Source organism: Carcharhinus amblyrhynchos, chromosome 8 (genome assembly GCF_965287045.1).
Source record: "Carcharhinus amblyrhynchos chromosome 8, sCarAmb.v2.hapA, whole genome shotgun sequence".
NCBI classification, from domain to species: domain Eukaryota; kingdom Metazoa; phylum Chordata; class Chondrichthyes; order Carcharhiniformes; family Carcharhinidae; genus Carcharhinus; species Carcharhinus amblyrhynchos.
In genome coordinates, this window is record NC_137331.1 from 46,917,117 (window position 1) to 46,937,921 (window position 20,805).

The 20,805-nt window shown below is 43.3% G+C and overlaps 1 protein-coding gene across 6 annotated transcripts in view; it reads right to left on the bottom strand.

Annotated features, from left to right (window-relative positions):
• The window catches only part of rbbp8 (retinoblastoma binding protein 8), a 118,878-nt gene extending 111,365 nt beyond the window's left edge, over positions 1-7,513 (bottom strand). For 4 of the 6 annotated variants that reach the window (XM_080194016.1, XM_080194013.1, XM_080194011.1 and 1 more), the window contains exon 1: positions 7,311-7,513. Coding sequence is in view for 2 of the 6 variants with exons in the window: in XM_080194010.1 (XP_080050136.1) it covers positions 7,358-7,364 (7 nt within the window). In the remaining 4 variants the exon portion in view is untranslated. The remainder of the gene's footprint in view (positions 1-7,310) is intronic. The other 2 variants (XM_080194010.1, XM_080194009.1) reach the window with 1 other exon arrangement.
• Between the last annotated feature and the right edge of the window lie 13,292 nt (positions 7,514-20,805).

Sequence of the window (20,805 nt, forward strand, 5' to 3'; positions counted from 1 at the left end):
GGGAAGCCCAAAAATAAATTGGAAGGGCGGAGTGGGGGGAGAATGGGCTCTATCAGTAGTCCCCTTTTAACCTCAAGATCAGATAACCATAGAACGAAGCCAGACAGTTAGTCTGAAACACACAGGAGGATGTGATCTGAGGGGGGGCTTAACCCAATTTGCATCAGATATCCTGTCAAACAATGTATCCCCTTCCTTTCTGCCTTTTCATCAACTGGGTGAAAAAACTCACTTTCCATCTTTGCCCATCTGTCCAGTGCAGAATGGCAAGAGGCAGATTGAGGGACGTAAGTGGGAAATAATTACCCATCTGAGGGCCTCAATCGGCCCAAAGATAAACAGGCTCATGGGCACCCTACCGATCCTCCCAATATTACAGGGAAAGGTGGTGAGCTCACCACCCAACATATTTTGTGTGACCTTCATCAAAACCATAAGCAGCATACGGCTATATCATTCAGCCCTTGGAGACTAATAGCCCATCCAGAGTCAGCATAGATGCACTTGCCATTGTCTATAGCTGTAAATATCTTGCATCTTTGTCCCAGTAAAATAACCTGGGCCCCTATTTATAACCAATCTACCCAAGCTTGTTGTCAGGCAGAATTCAGGACAAATTACATGATCACCTTCATTCCTCCATTTTACCTTAGAACAAACAGGCAATCTCAAAACACAATCTTATAAACTGGATATTTATAACAATATAATATTGTATTTAATTTTCTTCATGAGAGCAGAAATCTTGATGGTCACAGCATTCCTATTAATTTGCATACCTCAAGATATGAATAGTAGTAGGTTAGCTGTTCTAATTTAAGGTTTTGGCTCAAAAGTTGAGAACACGAGAAACAAGCAAGAAATGTGAATACGTAGCATGAATATGACTCCAGGCTCATAGTTGATTCAGTCGCACTGTTATCTCTGAAAAAGCCTAAACCTAACAAGCCACTCAGCTGTACCAAGTGCTACAGAAAAATCAGAAATAAATAAACAAAACCAGCTGGGTCGCCTGGCATCAATTTAGCACCAGAAACAACAAGAGTTCACCCAACTCTTCAAAGTCCTTCTTACAAACATCTTGGGGCTTGTGCCAAAATTGAGACAGCTGTCCAAAAGATTAGTCAACAGCCTGACAGTCATATTCACAGAATCACATCTTAAGTCAATGACCTGTACATCACCATTCCAGGGTATCATCTATCCCACTCACAGAACAGAACCACCAGAGGTGGCAGCATTGTTGTATACAGTCAGAGGAGAGCTTGTCTGAAAAGTCCTCAACACTGACTCCTGGCACCATCACCCCCTCACCGCCATGAAGTTCCATTGCATTAAGTCAACCATGGGCACAGAAACTTCCTACTGATTGCCTGTTGCCCTCCACCAACTGATGAGGTAATACTCCTCCATGTTGAGCATCACTTGGAAGAAACATAGAGGTTAATAAGGAGTGTGCCATGCATAGTCTGGATGGGTTAGGAGCACAAAATCATGGTTTTTCTATCTTCAATTCCCACTTCAACTCTACCACTGATAACAATCCGCATAGGAGTGAGATGAAAAGAAGATCCTAAATGTTTAGCATTAACACAATAGATTCATTTCACAACGGTCAGAATGTTCAGCATTTGATAAAAAGATATCCATCACACGAAGTACTGATCTACCAATTACGCCTGTACATTCCCATGGTCAAGATGCAACAATAAAATACCCATAAAGACTTCATGTACTGCAACTTCGGATATTCATGATCCTTATAATTCCAAACCAGGAATCCAACCAAGTGCAGTTTCTAAAAAAATTTAGCATTTTTGTTTTCGAATTAGAGGTATATGGGTATCCTTTGGGAGAGAACACAAGTTCAACAGAGTAACATGAGGTACTTCATTTGGTAGCAAATATAGGGAGGTCATATTTACCTGAAAGCCGCATGCCTCAGTGGTACAAGCAAATCTCAGGGTACAGATACATCAATCACTGAAGATTGTGTCACTGACTAGCAAAGTCAAAAGATAGGATCAAGCACCAGGGTTATATTTCCTGATGATATAACTGAAAGTAGTAAAGTTATGCTAAGCCTGTATCGAACCTTGTTAGACCACACTCAAATACTGCATGCAGTTATGATGACAATGCTACAAAGAGGATATAGAGGCACTGGAGAGGATGCAGAGAAGATTTACAAGAATGATGCCAGAAATGCATAGGTATACATGTCAGGAAAGGATGTTCAGGCTGGGTCCCTCTTCTCCTGGGAAAAAACAGAAGTGGAAACTAATAGAGATCATTATCATTATGAAATATTTGATAGAACGCAGAGAGGGAGTGTTTGTTCTTGTGGAACAGTGTAACCAGAAGCCATCAATATAAAATAGCTACCAAGAAATCCAATAGATAATTCAGAGGAAACATTTTTACCAAGAGTGGCAAGAACATGGAACTCACTAACACAGGAAATGATTTAAGCAAATAGCATTAAGGAAAAACTGGACTTTCATATGATGGAGAAAGAAATAGATATTTACAATGGTAGATTTAGAGAAGAAACAGTGAAAGGCTCAAGTGGAACATAAACACCACTATGGACTAGGTGGGCCAAGTTGCTGCTTCTGTGTATTATATCCTACATACTGCTGTGTAAACAGTGTCTGAACAATAAATTGCAGCATTTCAAGAAATGCCTGACTCAATGTTATTTGAGACACAGTAGGACAGACCATCTGTACAGGTTCTTTATTTTTCCTCTTAATATTCCACAACCCTAGTTCTAGTCCCTCAACCCAACTCAACAACTGGCTGCAGAGCACCCTCTATTGGCCAGCAATGCTTCCTTGTAAATGCCCAAAACACAAACCAAATTTCCAAATTAACTTCCAGAAGATCTTAGCTTTTTGAAACTCAATGTTGTTGGAAAATCCATTCCAACTGCCAGGCTTAGATCACCTTCCTCTACACTACAATTAACAAGAATCAAATTTTATTTAACAATCCATCCTAAACACAATTCAATTTTGATAGAAGTTGAATTTATTTCTATACTACTAACCTCTTGCAATATTCTGAAACAAGTCTTCAATCGTGACCAAGTTTTTACTATGATCTTCTACCAGCTATTTCTATACTGCTGAACTCCACCCCCCTCCCCCACCCCAGCACCACTTCCTGACCTCAAAACAGTTCAAAGCAGCTGTCATTCATTCTGCTCCATCTGCACCACCTACTCTTCTGCAATATAAAATCCATCACATTTCTACTTTGCTTCAATATGAAGAAGTGTCATACAAACTTGAAATGTTAACTGTTTCTTACTCCATAGATGCTACCAGCGCTGAGTTTTTCCAGCATTTTCTGGACCTAGTTCAGATTACCAGCATCTTCAGTAATTTGCTTTTGTTCTAATTAAAGCATTTCTTCCTACCCTTTATTCGCATTCAGCATGATTGGTATGTTTTTGAAACACAAAGACTGTTTTTATAAAGTAACCTATGAAGTGAATTGAATAGTGTGCCATGGAGGTACAAGTCTACCTTCAAACCATTAGTGTAGGAAGAGTGAGAGATCCTCACCTGCATAACTGACCTCTGCTAAACAACACACTGACTAATACAAATTTCAAAGAAGAGCAATGCAGGACTTAACCCTGCATAATTTAAACTGTTTATGAATAAGATTATTTGAATAAAGAGTTCTAACACAGTCTGTCAGAAACCTGGTCTTCCACAAACTGTAAAAAGTGCACACTTGAAATCAGTGAACTAAATACAAGACAAAAACATCCAGTGAATTTACTTGGTCCAGTTTGTATCACATAATAAAAAGAAATTCTTCACCATAGGAACATGCCTTTAAAATACTCCGAACAGCCTAGTAAACCTACATCAACTGAGTGATGCCAAGTTGAAACAGCAATTCTCCTCTCAGCCTGGGGAGCTGCTGATGGATTCATCACAAATCTCAAAATTAGAAATTCTATTTCTGATTGTCCAAATAGACTTTCATACATCAATACTAAACACTTACCAGCAAATGTCAGAGACTTCTAGAATTTACCTGTCAGTAAAATCTATTACATACCTCCAGACAGAATTCAGCCTTTTCCTACAATCTCCAAATACCAAAAGGGCAAAGGAAATAGCTACAATCTTAACATTTCCAAGCTCTAGCCTCACTGAAATTCATAGAAGAGATACATAGCTAATGGTTATTTTATGACATGAAGCAGAAGTATGTCCATGTCACAATTTAATAAATCTGAAATGATACAATGAAACATGAAACAACCTTGCACCCAGCTCATTGCTTTTAAACAGTATTGAGCATGGGCATCATTGCACAGCATAAAAATGTTTCTCTTAGCACTGTTCCCCCAAGCCTAGCAATTACTACTTTTCAACCAAACAAAACTGAAACCAATGTAACATTATATCAGTAAAATCTTTTTTCCTCGGAATGCACTGGATACATTAATATTTTAGTTTAAAATGCTTCTGAACAAGTGAGCAGCTCAATTTTCTATTTGAATAAATGATTACATTAAATTAAATCTATTATCAAAGCTAGCCACCATTGCTGAATTCATTTTGCTGGGGCTGAAATGTGCATTATATAATTTATAAAGAGAATATCTTGTTAGCTTCCTTTCTTTTGGCGTTTAATAGATCTATACCTTCAACAAACTCACAACTGAAGGAATAACTTCATGATTAGTCATTGGCATGTGCCAGACTGTGAAAATGAATATAATAAAACAATCTTGACTCATCCATCTGAAAATACTCATTCCCATTTTGTCATCTAAATGTCCTTTGTCTGACATTCTAGCCTGTACCACCTTGATTTGAAAGTCATTTCAAGTTTGGTTCGTACTTTGCACAAAAAACTTCTTCGAACATGTCTCATTAGTATTAACCATAGTCCCTTTATCCTTGATGCCAAAAATAAGATGTCATGTTGGCCTTCAATGCAAGAAGATTTGAGTACAGAAGTAAAGAAGTCTTGCTGCAATTTTAGCCAGCTTTGGTAAGAATTTGGTGCATAGTTTTGGTCTCCTTACTCAAGGAAGAATATACTTGCATTGAGGAAAAGCAACAAAAGTTCACCAGACTGATTCCTGGGATAACAGGATTGTCTTATGAGAGTTTGAGCCTATACTCTATTTTCAATGGTTGTGCAATGACCAATTTGATAAGATGTGACCTACTCTCACGATTTAAGTTAAAGTAATTATTTATACATTTATAACATTGTTTCACTCAATACGATCACTTGAGAGTTAACTTATTTCAAAAATATTGTCCTGAATCTTCTCAACCTACAGATATTAAATTTGGGTTTTACTCTGCAGTGTGTCAAAATGCTTCAGAGTCTACCTCGTGTCTCAGGGATCAAAACTGCTACAAATTCAAAGGGCAGTCCGACGAGAAGGCTATATAGTTAAAGCAAGGCTTCCTTTGATTTGTATTCTCTTTTGCTAATATTGATGAAAATATGTGCCAATTCAGGAAGAGGTCCAGTATAAGAGTGCAAAATAAATTTAGGAAAGCAGCTCTCCTGCATCATTCAAAAAACCAGACAAAGTACACAAAGGCCTTGTACAGTCCTTTAAAAAGTAGTGTCACTGGAGCGTTTGTGCAGCTACCTCCTGCAGTAGAGTTTTTGGAGGCCAAACAGTGTGTGAAAAAAACCTAATCTCACTAAATCCAGACACTTAGAAAACCAACCCATTGCTTCAATGTTTACTGGAAGCCAGGTTTAGCAAAGTTGGCAAATATAATTCAATTATGCACAAATTCTTCAAACTCATAATTAAAAATATAAATCAGTGAGCAGGGGTAAGCTAAGAGCAGCCAGCATGGATTTGAGACTGTTTTCAGCTGTGGCTCAGTGGGTAGCACTCTCGTCCCTGACTCACATGATTGCAGATTCTGAACTCCAGGGCTCCAACACACAAAAAAAAAATCAAGGCTGATGCTCCAGTGCAGTACTGAGGGAGTACTGCTCAGTCACAGGTACTGTATTTTGGATAGGATGTTATATAGAAGTGCCATTTGGGTGCTCAGGTAAAAGATCTCATTGCACTATTTCAAACAGTTAGCCCCTTTGTCCTATCCAATATTTATCTCTCAAAATTTTAAAAAATACATTATTAGACATAATATGCTGCTTGTGGACATTTGTCATGTGCAAATTGGCATGACATTTTCTACCTTACTAAAATGAATTTTGTCATCATGAAAAGTACTTGTATGAATTAAAGTCGTTTTTGAACAAATTTAATTACGTTTTGAATTTACAAATGGATCAATTAGAAACAAAGTATAAACAGAGTTTCAAAAAAATATTTGAGGTGTCTCACAAAAAAAGTGGCAGAAAAGTTTTGTTGTTACACATCGAAGGAAACATAGCAGCACAGAGTCCATTGGTGAAGAAAAACAGTTGGCACAAACAAGAGTTTCTTCTACTAAAGATGAATAGAACAATTTGCTCTTGGGTAAAAACCAGCACCAGTCCACTGGATCAAATGGCCGATTTCCATGCTGTAATTTCAGTATATGTTTAAGGCAGGATGGCACATATGAGGTAGCAAAACACCATACTAATCACACTAAAGTTTCCTAATTCAACCTGATCTCAGAAGACAAAGCAAAAAAAAACAAGAATGGTGGTCACATCATCAGAACGTTGCTGGCAAGCAGCATTCTCGGTTATATGGCAGCGGCCAGATATCTCCCCCCCTGCTTTACGCATTTGGTGAAACAAAATCCTATGGCAAAATGTTATCTTTTAAGCCCACATCTTGCTTATATTTCATCCTCGACAACAAAACCAGTACTGCAATTCGGTCGTTCACACAAGGCTGGCAAACTGGCTCCATCCCAAAACAATACTCTTAGCTCTCAATGTAGTTCTGACATTTCATATTTGAGTATTGGTGATGGAAAATGCAATCTCTTTGCAGCAGCATTAAATATGGATTTATAAATCAGGGATGAAGGCCTAGTCTGAATCCAAAGTCAGGTCAGGATTTACAGTCAGACTGTAATCTGAACTGAACTGCCCCAAGTTACACAGTCACTGTCACAGTTAAATACTTAAAACATCTGAAGAGTTCTCTCTCAGTCCCGTGTGTGTATCGCTATCCTCCTCCAGCCTCTTCCCACCCCTCACTGCTCTATTTCCTGACTCTCCTTCTTTGGGTGCAATCACCATCTCTTTTGGTTGAGTTGTTTTGTTTTCTCTTTGCTCTCCTCCTTCTCCGTCCCACTCTCTATCTCTGTACTTATATTCTCCCTCGTAGCTCTCACCTCACTTATTCCCCCACGACAAGGCGGATGTGCCGGGGAGGGCCTACCCGCCATACAGCCCCGATCAGCAGTCCACCGGTCTGGACTCTGACCGCTCCGGTCCGGATTGTTCCTGTCCAGCCTGGTCCACTCAGGACAGGGTCTGAGGGAGTTCGAAATGAGGCGGGAAGAACGCGCACAACGGGATGAAGGCGCACGGGAAGAGGCGGTGCCTCCTGACTGACACGTACTTCATCCAATAAAAGTAGAGGCGGGTTCGCCCCGCCCCTGCCTTCCGTCACAGAAATTGCCCCATACCCCAGCCCCGGCCCTCCCGGACCATGTGCTTTTTCTGGCCCCGCCCTCTGTCCCTCGCCTCCTTCCGTAACGCGGCTCCACTCCATCGTTCCCGCCCCGCCCCTCATCTGGCCCCGCTCTCTGTCCTTCCGCCATAGCCCCGTCCTGCCCCGCCCCTCATCTGGCCCCAGTGCTGCCCCGCCCCCTCCGTGGGCCCGGTGCTGCCCCGAGCCTCCATGGCCCCGCCCCGGTACTGCGTCCCCTCTTCATGGCCCTGCCCCGCCCCCGAGTTGCCCGCCCCCCCGTGGCCCCGCCCCGTTGCTGCCCCGCCTCTTCCTGTCCCCGCCCCTCCACGGCCCTCTCCCGCCCCCTCCATGGCCCCGCCCCGGTGCTGGAGGCTGTTGGTGGGTGTTGTCGATGGCAGTGTTACATTTTGGGAGTTCTCTCAGTGGAACATTTCGGGTGACACCGAATGTCTTAACCCGAAATATAAATTATCCAGTTAAAAGACCCTTGCAAGTACAGTTAGGACACTTATTGTATAGGTTTGGATACCCATCATATTCCATAACTACAACACAAGGGGATAAGACCAGGAGCAGGGTATATCGTTGATCACAATTTGCAGTAGCTACAGAAACAAGTTGCTGTTAAATGCTGACTGGAAATATAAACAAAAATGCTCACACAACATGTGGAATAGACACATGACAGAATAGATGTGGAAAAGATTATTACTCCACTTAGAAAAAGACTCATATATATCAGAGTCTTCACAAATATTACACAATGATATTTTGTTGGAACACACATGGCCATTGATGTGAAGAAAGTATGCTTTTTATGTAAGGGCAAGACTTACTTTTAGCCCGGAAGTGTTGCATGTTTTATATTCAGTATATCTCATAAAGAGATTCTAAGTCATGTATGGTTGAACAAAGTGTTTATCGATAACTACCAGCTAACTGCGTGCTTTCTTCTACACAGGTGTCTGTCCAGTCCACAACTGATCTGGTAAGATCATGTGTTTCCTTACCTAAACCCAATTTGGACAACCCCTCAACCCAGGGACAAATTTTGCAGTACCACCTCCTATGCAAGTATATCCTTTCTGAAATCAAAACTGTACACAGTACTCCAGATGTGGCCTCATCAAAATCTGTGGAATTGTAGTAAGACTTTTTCATTCTTTTAATCTAATCCACTTGAAATAAAGGCCAACATGCCATTTGCCTTTTAATTACTTTCTGCAGCTACATGTTAATTTTCTGTGCTCCTTGTACAAGCACATCTTTGATAAAAGATGGTATTTTTAAACATTTTGAGGTCTGTTTTATGAAGCAGGTTTGTGTGTCTGTATGAAATTAATTTAGTTAACTGAAGACAGATTGTCTATAGGTTTGTCTACAGACAAAACACCCCGAGGGCTTGTTCATAGTGGTTGGGGAATTCAATCAGTAAAAAGTCTGACAACACCAGGTTTTAGTCCAACCTATTTATTTGATAATATACTCACAAGCTTTTGAGGGGACTGCCTCTTCATCAGGTGAATAGGCAGTCCCCTCGAAAGCTTGTGAGTATATTATCAAATAAATAGGTTGGACTAAAACCTGGTGTTGTCAGACTTTTTACTGTGTTTACGCCAGTCCAACGCCGGCATACCCACATCATGAATTCAATCAGGCCAAGCTCAAGAGCCTCCTACCAAGTTTCTACCAACATGTCTCCTGTTCCACTAGAGGCCTAGGCCACTGCTACACAAGTGTCAAATATGCCTATCTCTCTATTGCCTGCCCACACTTTGGCAAATCGGACCACAAGGCTGTGCTCCTGCTCCCAGCTTACAAGCAAAGAATTAAACAGGAGAATCTGTAAAAGAAAACCGTGCAGTGTTGGTCTGAGGAATTGGATGATCTCCTAAAGGACCACTTACAGTCAGTAGACTGGCCAGTATTTAAAAATCTTGTGACCAGCCCGAACGAGTACGCTGCTATAGTAACTGACGATTAGTAAGTGTGTAGAAGACTGTGCACCAAAGAATCAAATTTGTCTGTATCCAAACCAGAAACTATGGGTGAACAAGGATATCCACTGTTTGCTGAAGTCCAAGTCTGAGACGTTCAAGTCAGGTGACTCTGACCTTTACAAGGAAGCCAGATATGATCTAAGTAGATCCATCAAAGATGCCAAAAGACAGTACCAGACCAAACTAGAGTCCCAGGCTAGTCACACAGACTCCTGCTGACAACGACGAGGTCTGCAAGACGTAACAGGCTACAAGATGAAGCATATAAAATTGTTGGCACCAATACATCCTTTCCCAATGAGCTCAATGCATTTTATGCCCATTTTGAGCAAAAGGTCGGCAAGAGCACACCCTCCACCACGAAGCCTTGGACAAACCTGTATCTGAGGTCACCACTGCAGATGTCAAAGCAGTTTTCTCAAAGGTCGACCCATGGAAAGTGACTGGCCCAGAGTGGATGAGCACTCAGATCCTGCACAGACTGGCTGGTGGGGATATTTGCAGACATTTTCAACCCCTTGTTACACCAATCTGAGGTCCATAACTGCTTCAAGAAGACAACCATCATCCCAGTACCAAAGAAAAGCCAGGCAGTGTTCCTTAATGACTATCATCCAGTGGCTCTGACATCCATCATTATGAAGTGCTTCATAAGGTTAGTCATGGCACCAATCAATTTTGGCCTCCCAGATTGCCTGAATCCACTACAGTTCACCAATCGTGAGACCAGGTCCACAGCCGATGCCATCTTCTTGGCTCCACACTCAATCCTGGAACACCTAGGTGACAAATACTCCTATGTCAGAGTCCTATTTATTGACTACAGCTCAGCCTTCAAAACCATTATTCCTACAAAACTTATCTCCAACTTCCATGGCCTGGGGTTCAGCTGCTCCCTCTGCTTTCTTAGAAGACTAAGCAAATTTGGCATGTATGGTATGACTCTTACCAATTTTTATAGCGCATCATAGAAAGCATTTTTCTCGTTGTATCACAGCTTGGAATGGCTCTTGCTGTGTCCAAAACAACAAGAAAATACAGAAGGTCATGAACGTAGTCCATCACTCAAAGCAGCCTCCCACCCACTGGCACTGTCTACACTTCCTGTTGTCTCGGAAAAGCAGCCAGCATAATTAAGGACCCCACACACCCTGGGCATTCTCTTTTCCACCTTCCTCCAACAGGAAAAAGTTACATAAGTCTGAGGACACACATCAACCAACTCAAGAACAGCTTCTTCCCTGCTGCCATCAGACTTTTGACTGGACTTACCTCACATTAACTTGATCTTTCTCTACCCCCTAGTTATGACTGTAACACCACATTCTGCACTCTCTCCTTTCCTTCTCTGTTCACAGTATGCTTTGTCTGTATAGCATGCAAGAAACAATACTTTTCACTTTACACTATTACATGTGCCAAAAATAAATCAAGTCAAACCAAATCAAATGTTTGAGGACATCAAAGGAATATAAGTGTTAAAGACATGCATTTGAAGTAAGGATGGATAAGTGTGGATTTGAACTTTTAGTAGCTAAATTTCAATGGCAAATAAAAAATTATAACAAATTGTAAAGGTTTTCTAAATTAGAATATTTTATGTCACCTAAAAGTGGGAGAACATGACCGATTTTTATATTTTGGGAAAGAGATTAAGATCAATGCAAAAAGATGAGAGATAGGAGGTACATACAGAGAGACATTGAGAGCTATGCTTGGGGGTGGCTGCATGAGAACTCCATTGGGGATTGGCTATGTGAGAAAAACCTGCTAGCAACAGCTCAAGGTTAGAAGGGATGAAGTTTTAAATCAACCACCCAGTTAAGCCGGCAAAGTCTTGGAGCTGCAAAAAAGCAGCCTGGTGTCTAAAATTTTGAAGTTCCATAGCAGAATGGAAGTGAGAAATAAGAGATCATGCAGTATGTCTCACTAAAGTGGAAGTAGTTGTGCCTTGTGAGTCTAACCAAGTAGGAAATCATTTTGGGGGAATGGTTGTAAAACTTATTTTAACTGTAATTGTAATTTTGCAAATTTAAGTTTTCATTTGTTAATTGATTTAATGCTAAAATCCCAAAAGTTTTAGTGGAATTTATGGCTTCCAAAATCAGTAAACAAATCTTTTTGTGGTCAGAGTTTAAAAACAAGTGGGCCAAGTTTCACATTAGGATTTGGTTTGCATGGCAAGTACCTTTTCCTGGATCATAACATACCCTTTGAACATAAACACTTACAACTTTCACCCCTTCTCAAAAATATTTGGTTCTTCTATTAAAACAAAATGAATAACTTCTCACTTCCCTGTATTATATTCCATCTGCCATCCTGTTGCCCATTCACTTAACCAGTTTACATTTCCTTGCAGCCTCTCTGTGTCCTTGCCACAGCTTAACTTTCCACATAACTTGATACCAACAACAAACTTTGATGAATTACTCTGTCCCTTCATCTGAGTCACTAATGTAAATTGTAAATAATTGATGCTCCAGTACTGATCCTTGTGGGACTCCAATAATCACAGCCTGCCAACTTGAAACAGACCTGCTTATGCCCACTCTCTGTTTTCTATCCACAAACCAATCTCTAGCCATACTCCAACTCTACGAAGGCTTATTTTGCCTATTAACATTTTGTGTCAGACCTTATTAAATACCTTTTGTTTAGGATCCATTCTATTTTTGATTCTGCCTCAGTGAAGAATTTTGCAATGTTTTCCAAGTTAAAACTGCTTTTTAATGTAAGCTGTTATTAAAAAATCAGAGACATTTGACAATGTCTATTGTGTGCAATAAACTGAATCAGTTTAGTGACCAATTTCCATGAATTGTTGCTGCAGTTGTAAATAGAATAACTACTTATTGCTGACCAAGCTTAACATCTAGCTTAATGTTTCAGTATCAGAATTTGTTGACACGTTCCTTTATCTTGATGATTAACCACCAATCATTTTTCTAACACCAAACTGTCTAATATAGTCAAATGATTGTTAAAACTAGTCAAAAGCAGATTCAGTCCTCCATCATGGCATCATATAAACAATATTATTGAAAATGGCCAGATTTCATGCTAGCATAAATTATAGAGCATAATTATAAAACATAAATTCAATAGCATCATTCTGGCTAGTAAAGTGTAGGATGTACCTTCACTTTTCAAAGAAAGGAATCTTCACATTGTTCTAGCCACATCCAATTATTTATTTGTACTGAAGAATAAATACCCTTAGCCATTTTTTTAGAGAAATTGGCATTCTTTATCAACAGAACATAATTATCACCACCTCCTGGTGAAAACTGGAAGTTGGTTTAAGGTCACCTTGCCACAGCTGACTCTGGTTCCCTATCATATTACCTCAGTGGAGGAATATTGCATTCTGAGCACTGGGGAATGAGGATGGGGCGATGAATCTTCTCCAGCATCCAGTACCTTCAGCAGAGTCTCTGTTCACTCCCTCCTTCTCCATTTCTTCGAAGTACACCAATTGACAAAATCTTTGAAGTTTATTTGTTAGTGTCACAAGTAGGTTTACATTAGCTCTGCTATGAAATTACTGTGAAAATCCCCGAGTAGCAACACTCTAGTGCCTGTTCAGGTGCACTGAGGGAGAATTTAGCAATGGCCAATGCACCTGAACAGCACGTCTTTCATATCATGGGAGAAAACTAGAGCACCCGGAGGAAACCCATGCAGACACAGGAAGAACATGCAGGCTCCAAACAGACAGTGACGCGAGCCAGAAATCAAACCTGGGTCCCCGGTGCTGTGAGGCAGCAGTGCTAATCATTATGCCACGTACCACAGTAAATGTCAGAAAATCGTCTCGCTATCTAAAATCCTGTCTGCCACACAGACATGCTTCACAGCCCTGAATAAATGTAGAGCCATATTTCCTGTAGCCAAAAAAAGTACTTGAATTAGGACCATTAAGGTTAGGTGGATTGGCTGTGCTAAATTGCCCCTCAGTGTTGGGGGAGTAGTGGGGGTAAATGCATGGGGTTATGGGGATAGGGCCAGGTGGGATTGTGGTCAGTGCAGACTCAATGGACTGAATGGCCTCCTTCTGCACTGTAGGGATTCTATGTTAAATTTGGACATTTAAATCTTCCACCTGACACATCTGGTACATTCTTTGTTGGCAGAATGAGGAATGTTTAATGATGTATCAGCAATGCAAAATTATTTCATCTCCTAATGATGTAATTGCAGCCTAAGCTGGATATATTCAAGTACATTTCCATGTGACTTGGGCGGAAGTTCTGTTATTGTTGGGTTGTCACAGAAGATATTGAGGCCAAAATTTTTTGGCTCTCCTAGCCGGTGGGATCTTCTGTTCCTGCCGATGGTGACCCCCCCCCACCACGGATTCTCCAGCAGTGGAGAGTGCAAACAACAGGAAACGCCGTTGACAGCGGCGGAATTGGAAGATCCAGCCAACGGTGGACCATCTCCGCAAAGCCCATCATGCTGGGGGACAGGTGGGCAAATCCTGTCCAGTCTTATTCTAGTAAGAAATCTGTTGACACAAAGATCTTTCCTTACAAGCACTTTTATTTACATAACTCACTTTATACAAGAACATCAGGGCAGAGTTACTGCTTCTCTCTGAGATTCTTCTCACTCCATCTCTCTCTCTGAGTGCCATCATTATAACATAGCCCCTTACACACATGCTCAGTAGCTATTATTAGTTTCAGAGTTAATCTTCACAGGACCATCTACTGAAAACCCAGTCCCAATTGGGCAGCTGTCAGGCCCATTTGTTCTGATCTTCCTGGCATGGATGTGGCAGAGGAAGAGGTTGCCAACAACAGGAAAATTGCGACTGGGAGACCTGATAATTGAGCAATAAAGCAAGAGAAGGGATTTGTCTGCAGAAGCAGAGATATCAGAACAAATAGTTTCAATTTTGAACATGCACAAATACTTGGTTTCTTCATATTTGATTGACAACATTTAATTCAGGCGACAAATGACTTGGTCAGCAGCTGGAGAGTCAGAGAGAGTGACATAATGTCTCCTTCAGGGAAGCTTCACTATGTTATGTGTTAATTATATACTTAAATAGCCAGCAATGGGCCTTTCTTGGGATGGAGGACCTGGGGCTAAAAATCCCCCACTGTCTGAGAGCTGCCAGCCATCAGAGGCCCAGTATCAGTGGGGGATCCCAGGCTACAGGTGTGTGAGGGTGGAGGGAGGTTGTCAGCAAAGCTTTCAGTAGCATCCCCCTCCCCCTTCTTTCTGGTCACTCGATCAGGCACTGACTGTCTGATGAAGAAGTTTTCCCCCTTTGGAACCCGCAGCTCAGGCTTCCTAGTAATTGACACACCCACTGCTGGGTGAATACTAGCAGCAGCAGGATGAGGCATTAGTTACTGAATTAAGGGCACCATTTGTTGGCAAGGATGAGAAAGTCGTCTGTGAACATTTGCACCCAAGACTTAACTGGGGACAAAACGATCCCCCACTCAACATCCACTGGCCTGATTAAATGCCATGATGTGGAGATGCCGGCGTTGGACTGGGGTAAACACAGCAAGAAGTCTGACAACACCAGGTTTTAAGTCCAACCGATTTTTACTAGCAAATAAATCGGTTGGACTTAAACCTGGTGTGGTCAGACTTCTTACTGATTAAATGCCCCTGCCTCCAAACCCACCTCAGAGGAGGGCATCAGCTTCCGCCCAATGTCTGAGATATGGATGAAAGAGAATGGAGCAAGATCAAAGACTAGTTTTTTTTTCAGAATAAGTATTCCAGGGATCCAGAACATTTGCTATTGTTTTCTGTTTTCCATGAAGACCTTAGTTTAAAAAGTTACAATTGGTGGATTATTCCTTTATTTGGTGTTAAATCCTAATGGTGTTACTGTATAAGTTTAAGATTTTTGCTTAATGTGATGCTTTCATTATGAAAACATCATTGCCTGGAACTAGCCTCATCTGGAGCCTCTCAATTTTCTAGTTTCAAAGGATTTACCGACCACACTCTGACAAAAGGGCAGAAAACTAACAGAGTTGGAAATGCATTTGCCAATAATGCCAGTGTTCATAATTGCAACATAACTTCTGTAATTGTAAAAATGAAGAATATTGCAAAGATGCATCAAGAAACTAATCCCCATTTGATGTTTGTGGCCCATTTGTATGCTATAAAGTAAAATCAGCAGAGAATCAATATTGTCTGTGAAAGGCAGGCATCCACTGAACAATTATCATAAGCGAACCCAGCCTTACTCCCACAGTTGACTGCATAAGAGTTCTGGTCAACTGAAAAATTGAGTTGAAATGTTGGTTCTTTCTAAGGCAAAAAGAAAGTACCCACACAAAAACCTTCATTTCTCAATTACCTTCCAACATTGTCAACTTAAACAATGAAAAGAATAATTTTCTGCCTGTGAAATGCTGTCAAAAATGGTGGTGAAAATTGGAACTGGAGAAATATTTTTGAATAGAACATCAATGACAATTTAGCATGATTATTCAGAATTATTGCATATGTAACCTGACAACATGAGTCTGATGTGTCATTCTAATAAAATGTAATTTTAAAAATAATCAAGATACCTACCACTAAAACCATGAACTAAAAATATAACGTGATAGCCTTGTGAAAGGCCTGCATTTTTTGAACGTTCTGACTCACTCTCACATAGTGACACATAGGGCCTGACTTTACCATTTTCATTCTAAGTGCTGAACCTGGGCGCAATTCAGATCCGACTTGGAAAACTGTTCTCAGGCGCCCTCATATGCACTTAGCCCGAAAAAACTTAAGAGTGTGAATTGCGCTGTGGGCGGGGCTTATCACCCCCAAAACACTGCAACTCCGATCGAACCCTCCAACTGCGCATGCGCAGTTAGAAAAAAATGAAAAGCGCACCTCTGCCACATCGTGCCTGGGCTGGATAATGCCTCCTCCTGGCCCTCACAGACATTGCCCCACACCCACAACATAACACACCCACTTATAAGAACATAAGAACATAAGAAATAGGAGCAGGAGTAGGCCATCTAGCCCTTCGAGCCTGCCCCGCCATTCAATAAGATCATGGCTGATCTGTCGTGGCTCAGTTCCACATTCCCGCCCTCTCCCCATAACCCTTAATCCCCTCTCTTATCAAAAACCCATCAACCCGCGTCTTAAAAATATTTAGCGAGGTAGCCTCCACCACTTCAACGGGCAGAGAATTCCAGAGATTCACCACCCTTTGAGTGAAGAAGTTCCTCCTCAACTCCGTTCTAAACCGCACCCCCTTTATCCTGAGGCTGTGCCCCCTAGTCCTACTATCCTTTCTGAGCGGGAAGAGTCTCTCCACCTCCATCCTATCCATCCCATTCATCATCTTATACGTCTCAATGAGATCTCCCCTCATTCTTCTAAACTCTAACGAGTACAAGCCTAGTTTATTCAGCCTCTCCTCATAGCTCAACCCCCTCAACTCCGGCATCAGCCTAGTAAACCTCCCCTACACTCCCTCCAAGGCCAAAATATCCTTGCGTAAGTACGGCGCCCAAAACTGCACACAGTACTCCAGCTGCGGCCTCACCAATGCCCTATACAGCTGCAGCAAGACCTCCCTACTTTTATATTCAATCCCCCTCGCTATGAAGGCCAGCATCCCATTCGCCTTCCTGACCACCTGCTGCACCTGCAAGCTGGGTTTTTGCGACTCATGCACAAGGACCCCGAGGTCCCTCTGCACCGTCGCCTGCTGCAGTTTTTCGCCACGTAAGTAATAATCCTTCCTACCATTATTCCTACCAAAGTGGACCACCTCGCACTTGCCAACATTAAATTCCATTTGCCAGTTCCTGGCCCATTCGCCCAGCCTATCTAGATCCTTCTGCCGACTCTCCACACTCCACCAATCTTGGTGTCATCAGCAAATTTCGACACCCTACACTCGGTTCCCTCCTCCAGATCATCTATATAAATGGTAAATAGCTGAGGCCCCAGCACCGACCCCTGGGGCACTCCACTAGTCACCATCCGCCAATCCGAATAGCACCCATTGACCCCCACTCTCTGCCTCCTATTTGACAACCAGTCCTCTATCCACGCTAACACCCTACCCCCAACTCCATGTCCCCTGACCTTCTGCAATAACCTCTTGTGAGGTACCTTGTCAAACGCCTTCTGAAAATCAAGAAAGACCACATCCACCGGCTCTCCTCTAGCCACCGCCCTAGACCCATCCTCATAGAACTCCAGTAAATTCATCAGACACGACTTCCCTTTAACGAAACCGTGCTGCTTCTGCTCTATCAAGCAATTCCTCTCAAGATGCCTCGCTATTTCCTCCTTGATGATGGATTCTAACATTTTACCTACAACAGACATTAAACTAACTGGCCTATAATTCCCTGCCTTTTGCCTGGCACCCTTCTTAAACAACGGCGTAACATTAGCCGCTTTCCAATCTTCCGGCACTTCCCCGGAATCCAGCGACGTCTGGAAAATAACCACCAAGGCATCCACTATCACCTCCGCCATTTCTTTCAGAACCCTCGGATGCATTCCATCCGGTCCTGGCGACTTGTCCACAATCAGCCCCTCCAGTCTGTCGAGCACCCCCTTTCTAGTAACAGTACTGTCATTAAGACCCTCCAGTCCTACCACCTTTCCATCTCTAACACCCGGCAAATTATTCACGTCCTCCTCCGTGAAGACAGAAACAAAAAAGTTATTCAGGACCTCAGCCATATCCCCATCCCCTACCACTAAGTCCCCCTTCTCATCCTCTAAGGGTCCAACACTCCCACCACTAGCTGTGGATCTTTGTCTGTGAGCTGATCTCCTGATTGTAAATCTGAGCCCATTGGACAAATAGGACCCATCAAAGTGCATGTATCTGTGCTGATTGTTCATACAAGTGAACTCTGTAATGGTGCTTCCTCTGAGGATACTGAGACTTCCTGCTCACAGGTGGTTATCCCCTCATCCCCCGCCACCCAGAACAATTGTGGCCCCTTTCCCCTTTCCCCTCCATCGTTCTCAGGCAAAGTGGCAGCGGAACCCCCTTCCCTCTCACTGATCACAGGCAGAGTGATCCACCCAGCCCCCTGCACCCTACAGATATCAGGCAGAGTGATCCTCCTCATCCCCACCCAGACTGTCCCACGCAAGGCCTCCATCTCCTCTGGAATCTGATGGCTGTGTGACACCTCCCTCTGTCCCCTGTTCCCAATCATTGAGGATTCCACCACCCCCAACATCCTCTCCTCCCCCTCCCTCCAGCCCCTCCCCAGCAGCACACCTGAAAGTGTTCACTTGCTTTCCTCTCAATGCTAACAAGCAAACTAGGTGGAACTTGCTGGAATGTTCTGCCAAACTGCCTGCAGATGATCCGCCCTAACGATGGGCAGCTCCATAAAAACCCAAGATTGGACCGGCAGGCAGGCAGTGCAGGGAGAAAATGAGCTCACGACCAGTTCCCTGATTTTCTGAGGCCGACCTCGGGAGGTTGTTGGATGAAGCAAAGGTGAGGCAGGACACCATCTTCCTCCCAAGAGGATACAAACCAAAGGAGGAGCTGATGGAAATGTGACCTGGGAGGAAGTTGCCGCCTCAGTCAGTGCCAGGGCACTGCCCCACCCCCCCACCCCCTCCAATTGCAAGCAGTACCAGAAAAAACTCAATGATCTCATCTGTGCAGCACGGGTGAGTGCTGAACTCCAGATCCTCCCATCCCCAGCACCTTGCATGCTTCCAGCTCCTGATTCCTTCCTTTCCCCCCAATGAACCCCACTGTGTTTGCCCTCTAAGGGCCACCATCTGATTCTCTGCAAGAGTCACGCCACCATTTCTTTCATGGCTCCCTCTGTCTCCACAGAAGAAGACCGCACACAACATCTGTGAGAGGGTGAAGACAGGGGGTGGTGAGCCAGACTCTGGGTCTCTCATCCCCTTTGAGGCATGGGCGTTGGAGCTCTCCAGAGAAGGGGGGATGCGGGCTGTCAGTGACAGCATGATTGGGCTGAGAAGATGTGAGAAGCTGTCATTCCTCTACTCACTTTGAGGCAACTTCTTGGAGCATGAGTTTCGGGGGATGTTTCTGAGATGTTTATTTGCACAGAGAGGGTAGTGGGTTCCTGGAACTCACTGCCATGGAAGGTTGTGGCTGCAGAATCAATAAGGACCTTTGAGGGGCATCTCTATAGCTATGTGAATTGGATGGAAATAGAGGCACATGGTCCCCGGAAGGATAGGGGGTAACAAATCAGATGGGCAGCCTGATCACTACAGGCTTGGAGAGCCAAAGGGTCGATTCCCGTGACGTAATTTTGCTGGTGCTTTGTTCTATGTTCACTGGGGAAATGTGATTCATGTGTTTGGCATTCCGGATTCCTCTCCCTCCCTTACACTTAACCTTGTGTCCTGTGTTGCAGGGACAGATCTGGATGCCCCGGGGCCTTCTGGACTGCAGGCCCCAACTACAGCTCCCACCCATCCTGATAACAATAGCTTGGACGCCTCCTCGGAGGATATGGGTGAAGCGACCTCAGAGGGTGGCACCATTTATTCATCAGCTTGCACCTCACAACTCACCATCCCAGATACCGACACATTGGTGGGTCCAGTTAGTGTTGAGGCTTCTGGGTCACTCTCTAGTGAGCACGACACATCTGCTGATGTACATCGGGTGGAAGAGGGAACATCCGAGACTTCTGGTGAGCAGGGGCTTGCCGGAGGTGAAGACTCAGCTGGCCCCAGGCTACATGCTAGGCCTCTGAGATCACTTCTCCCTCAGGTGCTGGAGATGCAGCAACAGAGCCAGGGAAGACAGGAGGGGCTGACAACAACACTGGACCAACTGCAAGGCTACCGAGAAGAGTCCCAAAGCTTTCAGGTGGACCAGCTATTGCCTGTCTTGCGTGCTTCCCATAGCCAACATTGCAAGGGTGGCGTCTGCAGTTGAAAGCCTGGGGCAAGAGGATCCTACCATGAGTGGCAGGCTCCAAGCGATGGCCAAGTCACAGCAGGCCACAGTGGAGGGACTGAACAGGCTTCTTGAGATTATACGGCCCATGGCTGAAAGGCTCAAGAGCTTGCAGGAGACCCAGAAGAACAGCACTGAGACACAGTGGCAATGGCAGCACCCCTTGAAAATATGGCCCAGTATAAGAGACACACGGGTGATGGCCCAGTCTCAAAGGGCACTTGCTGCAGCCATTGAGAAATGGCCCATGACTGAAG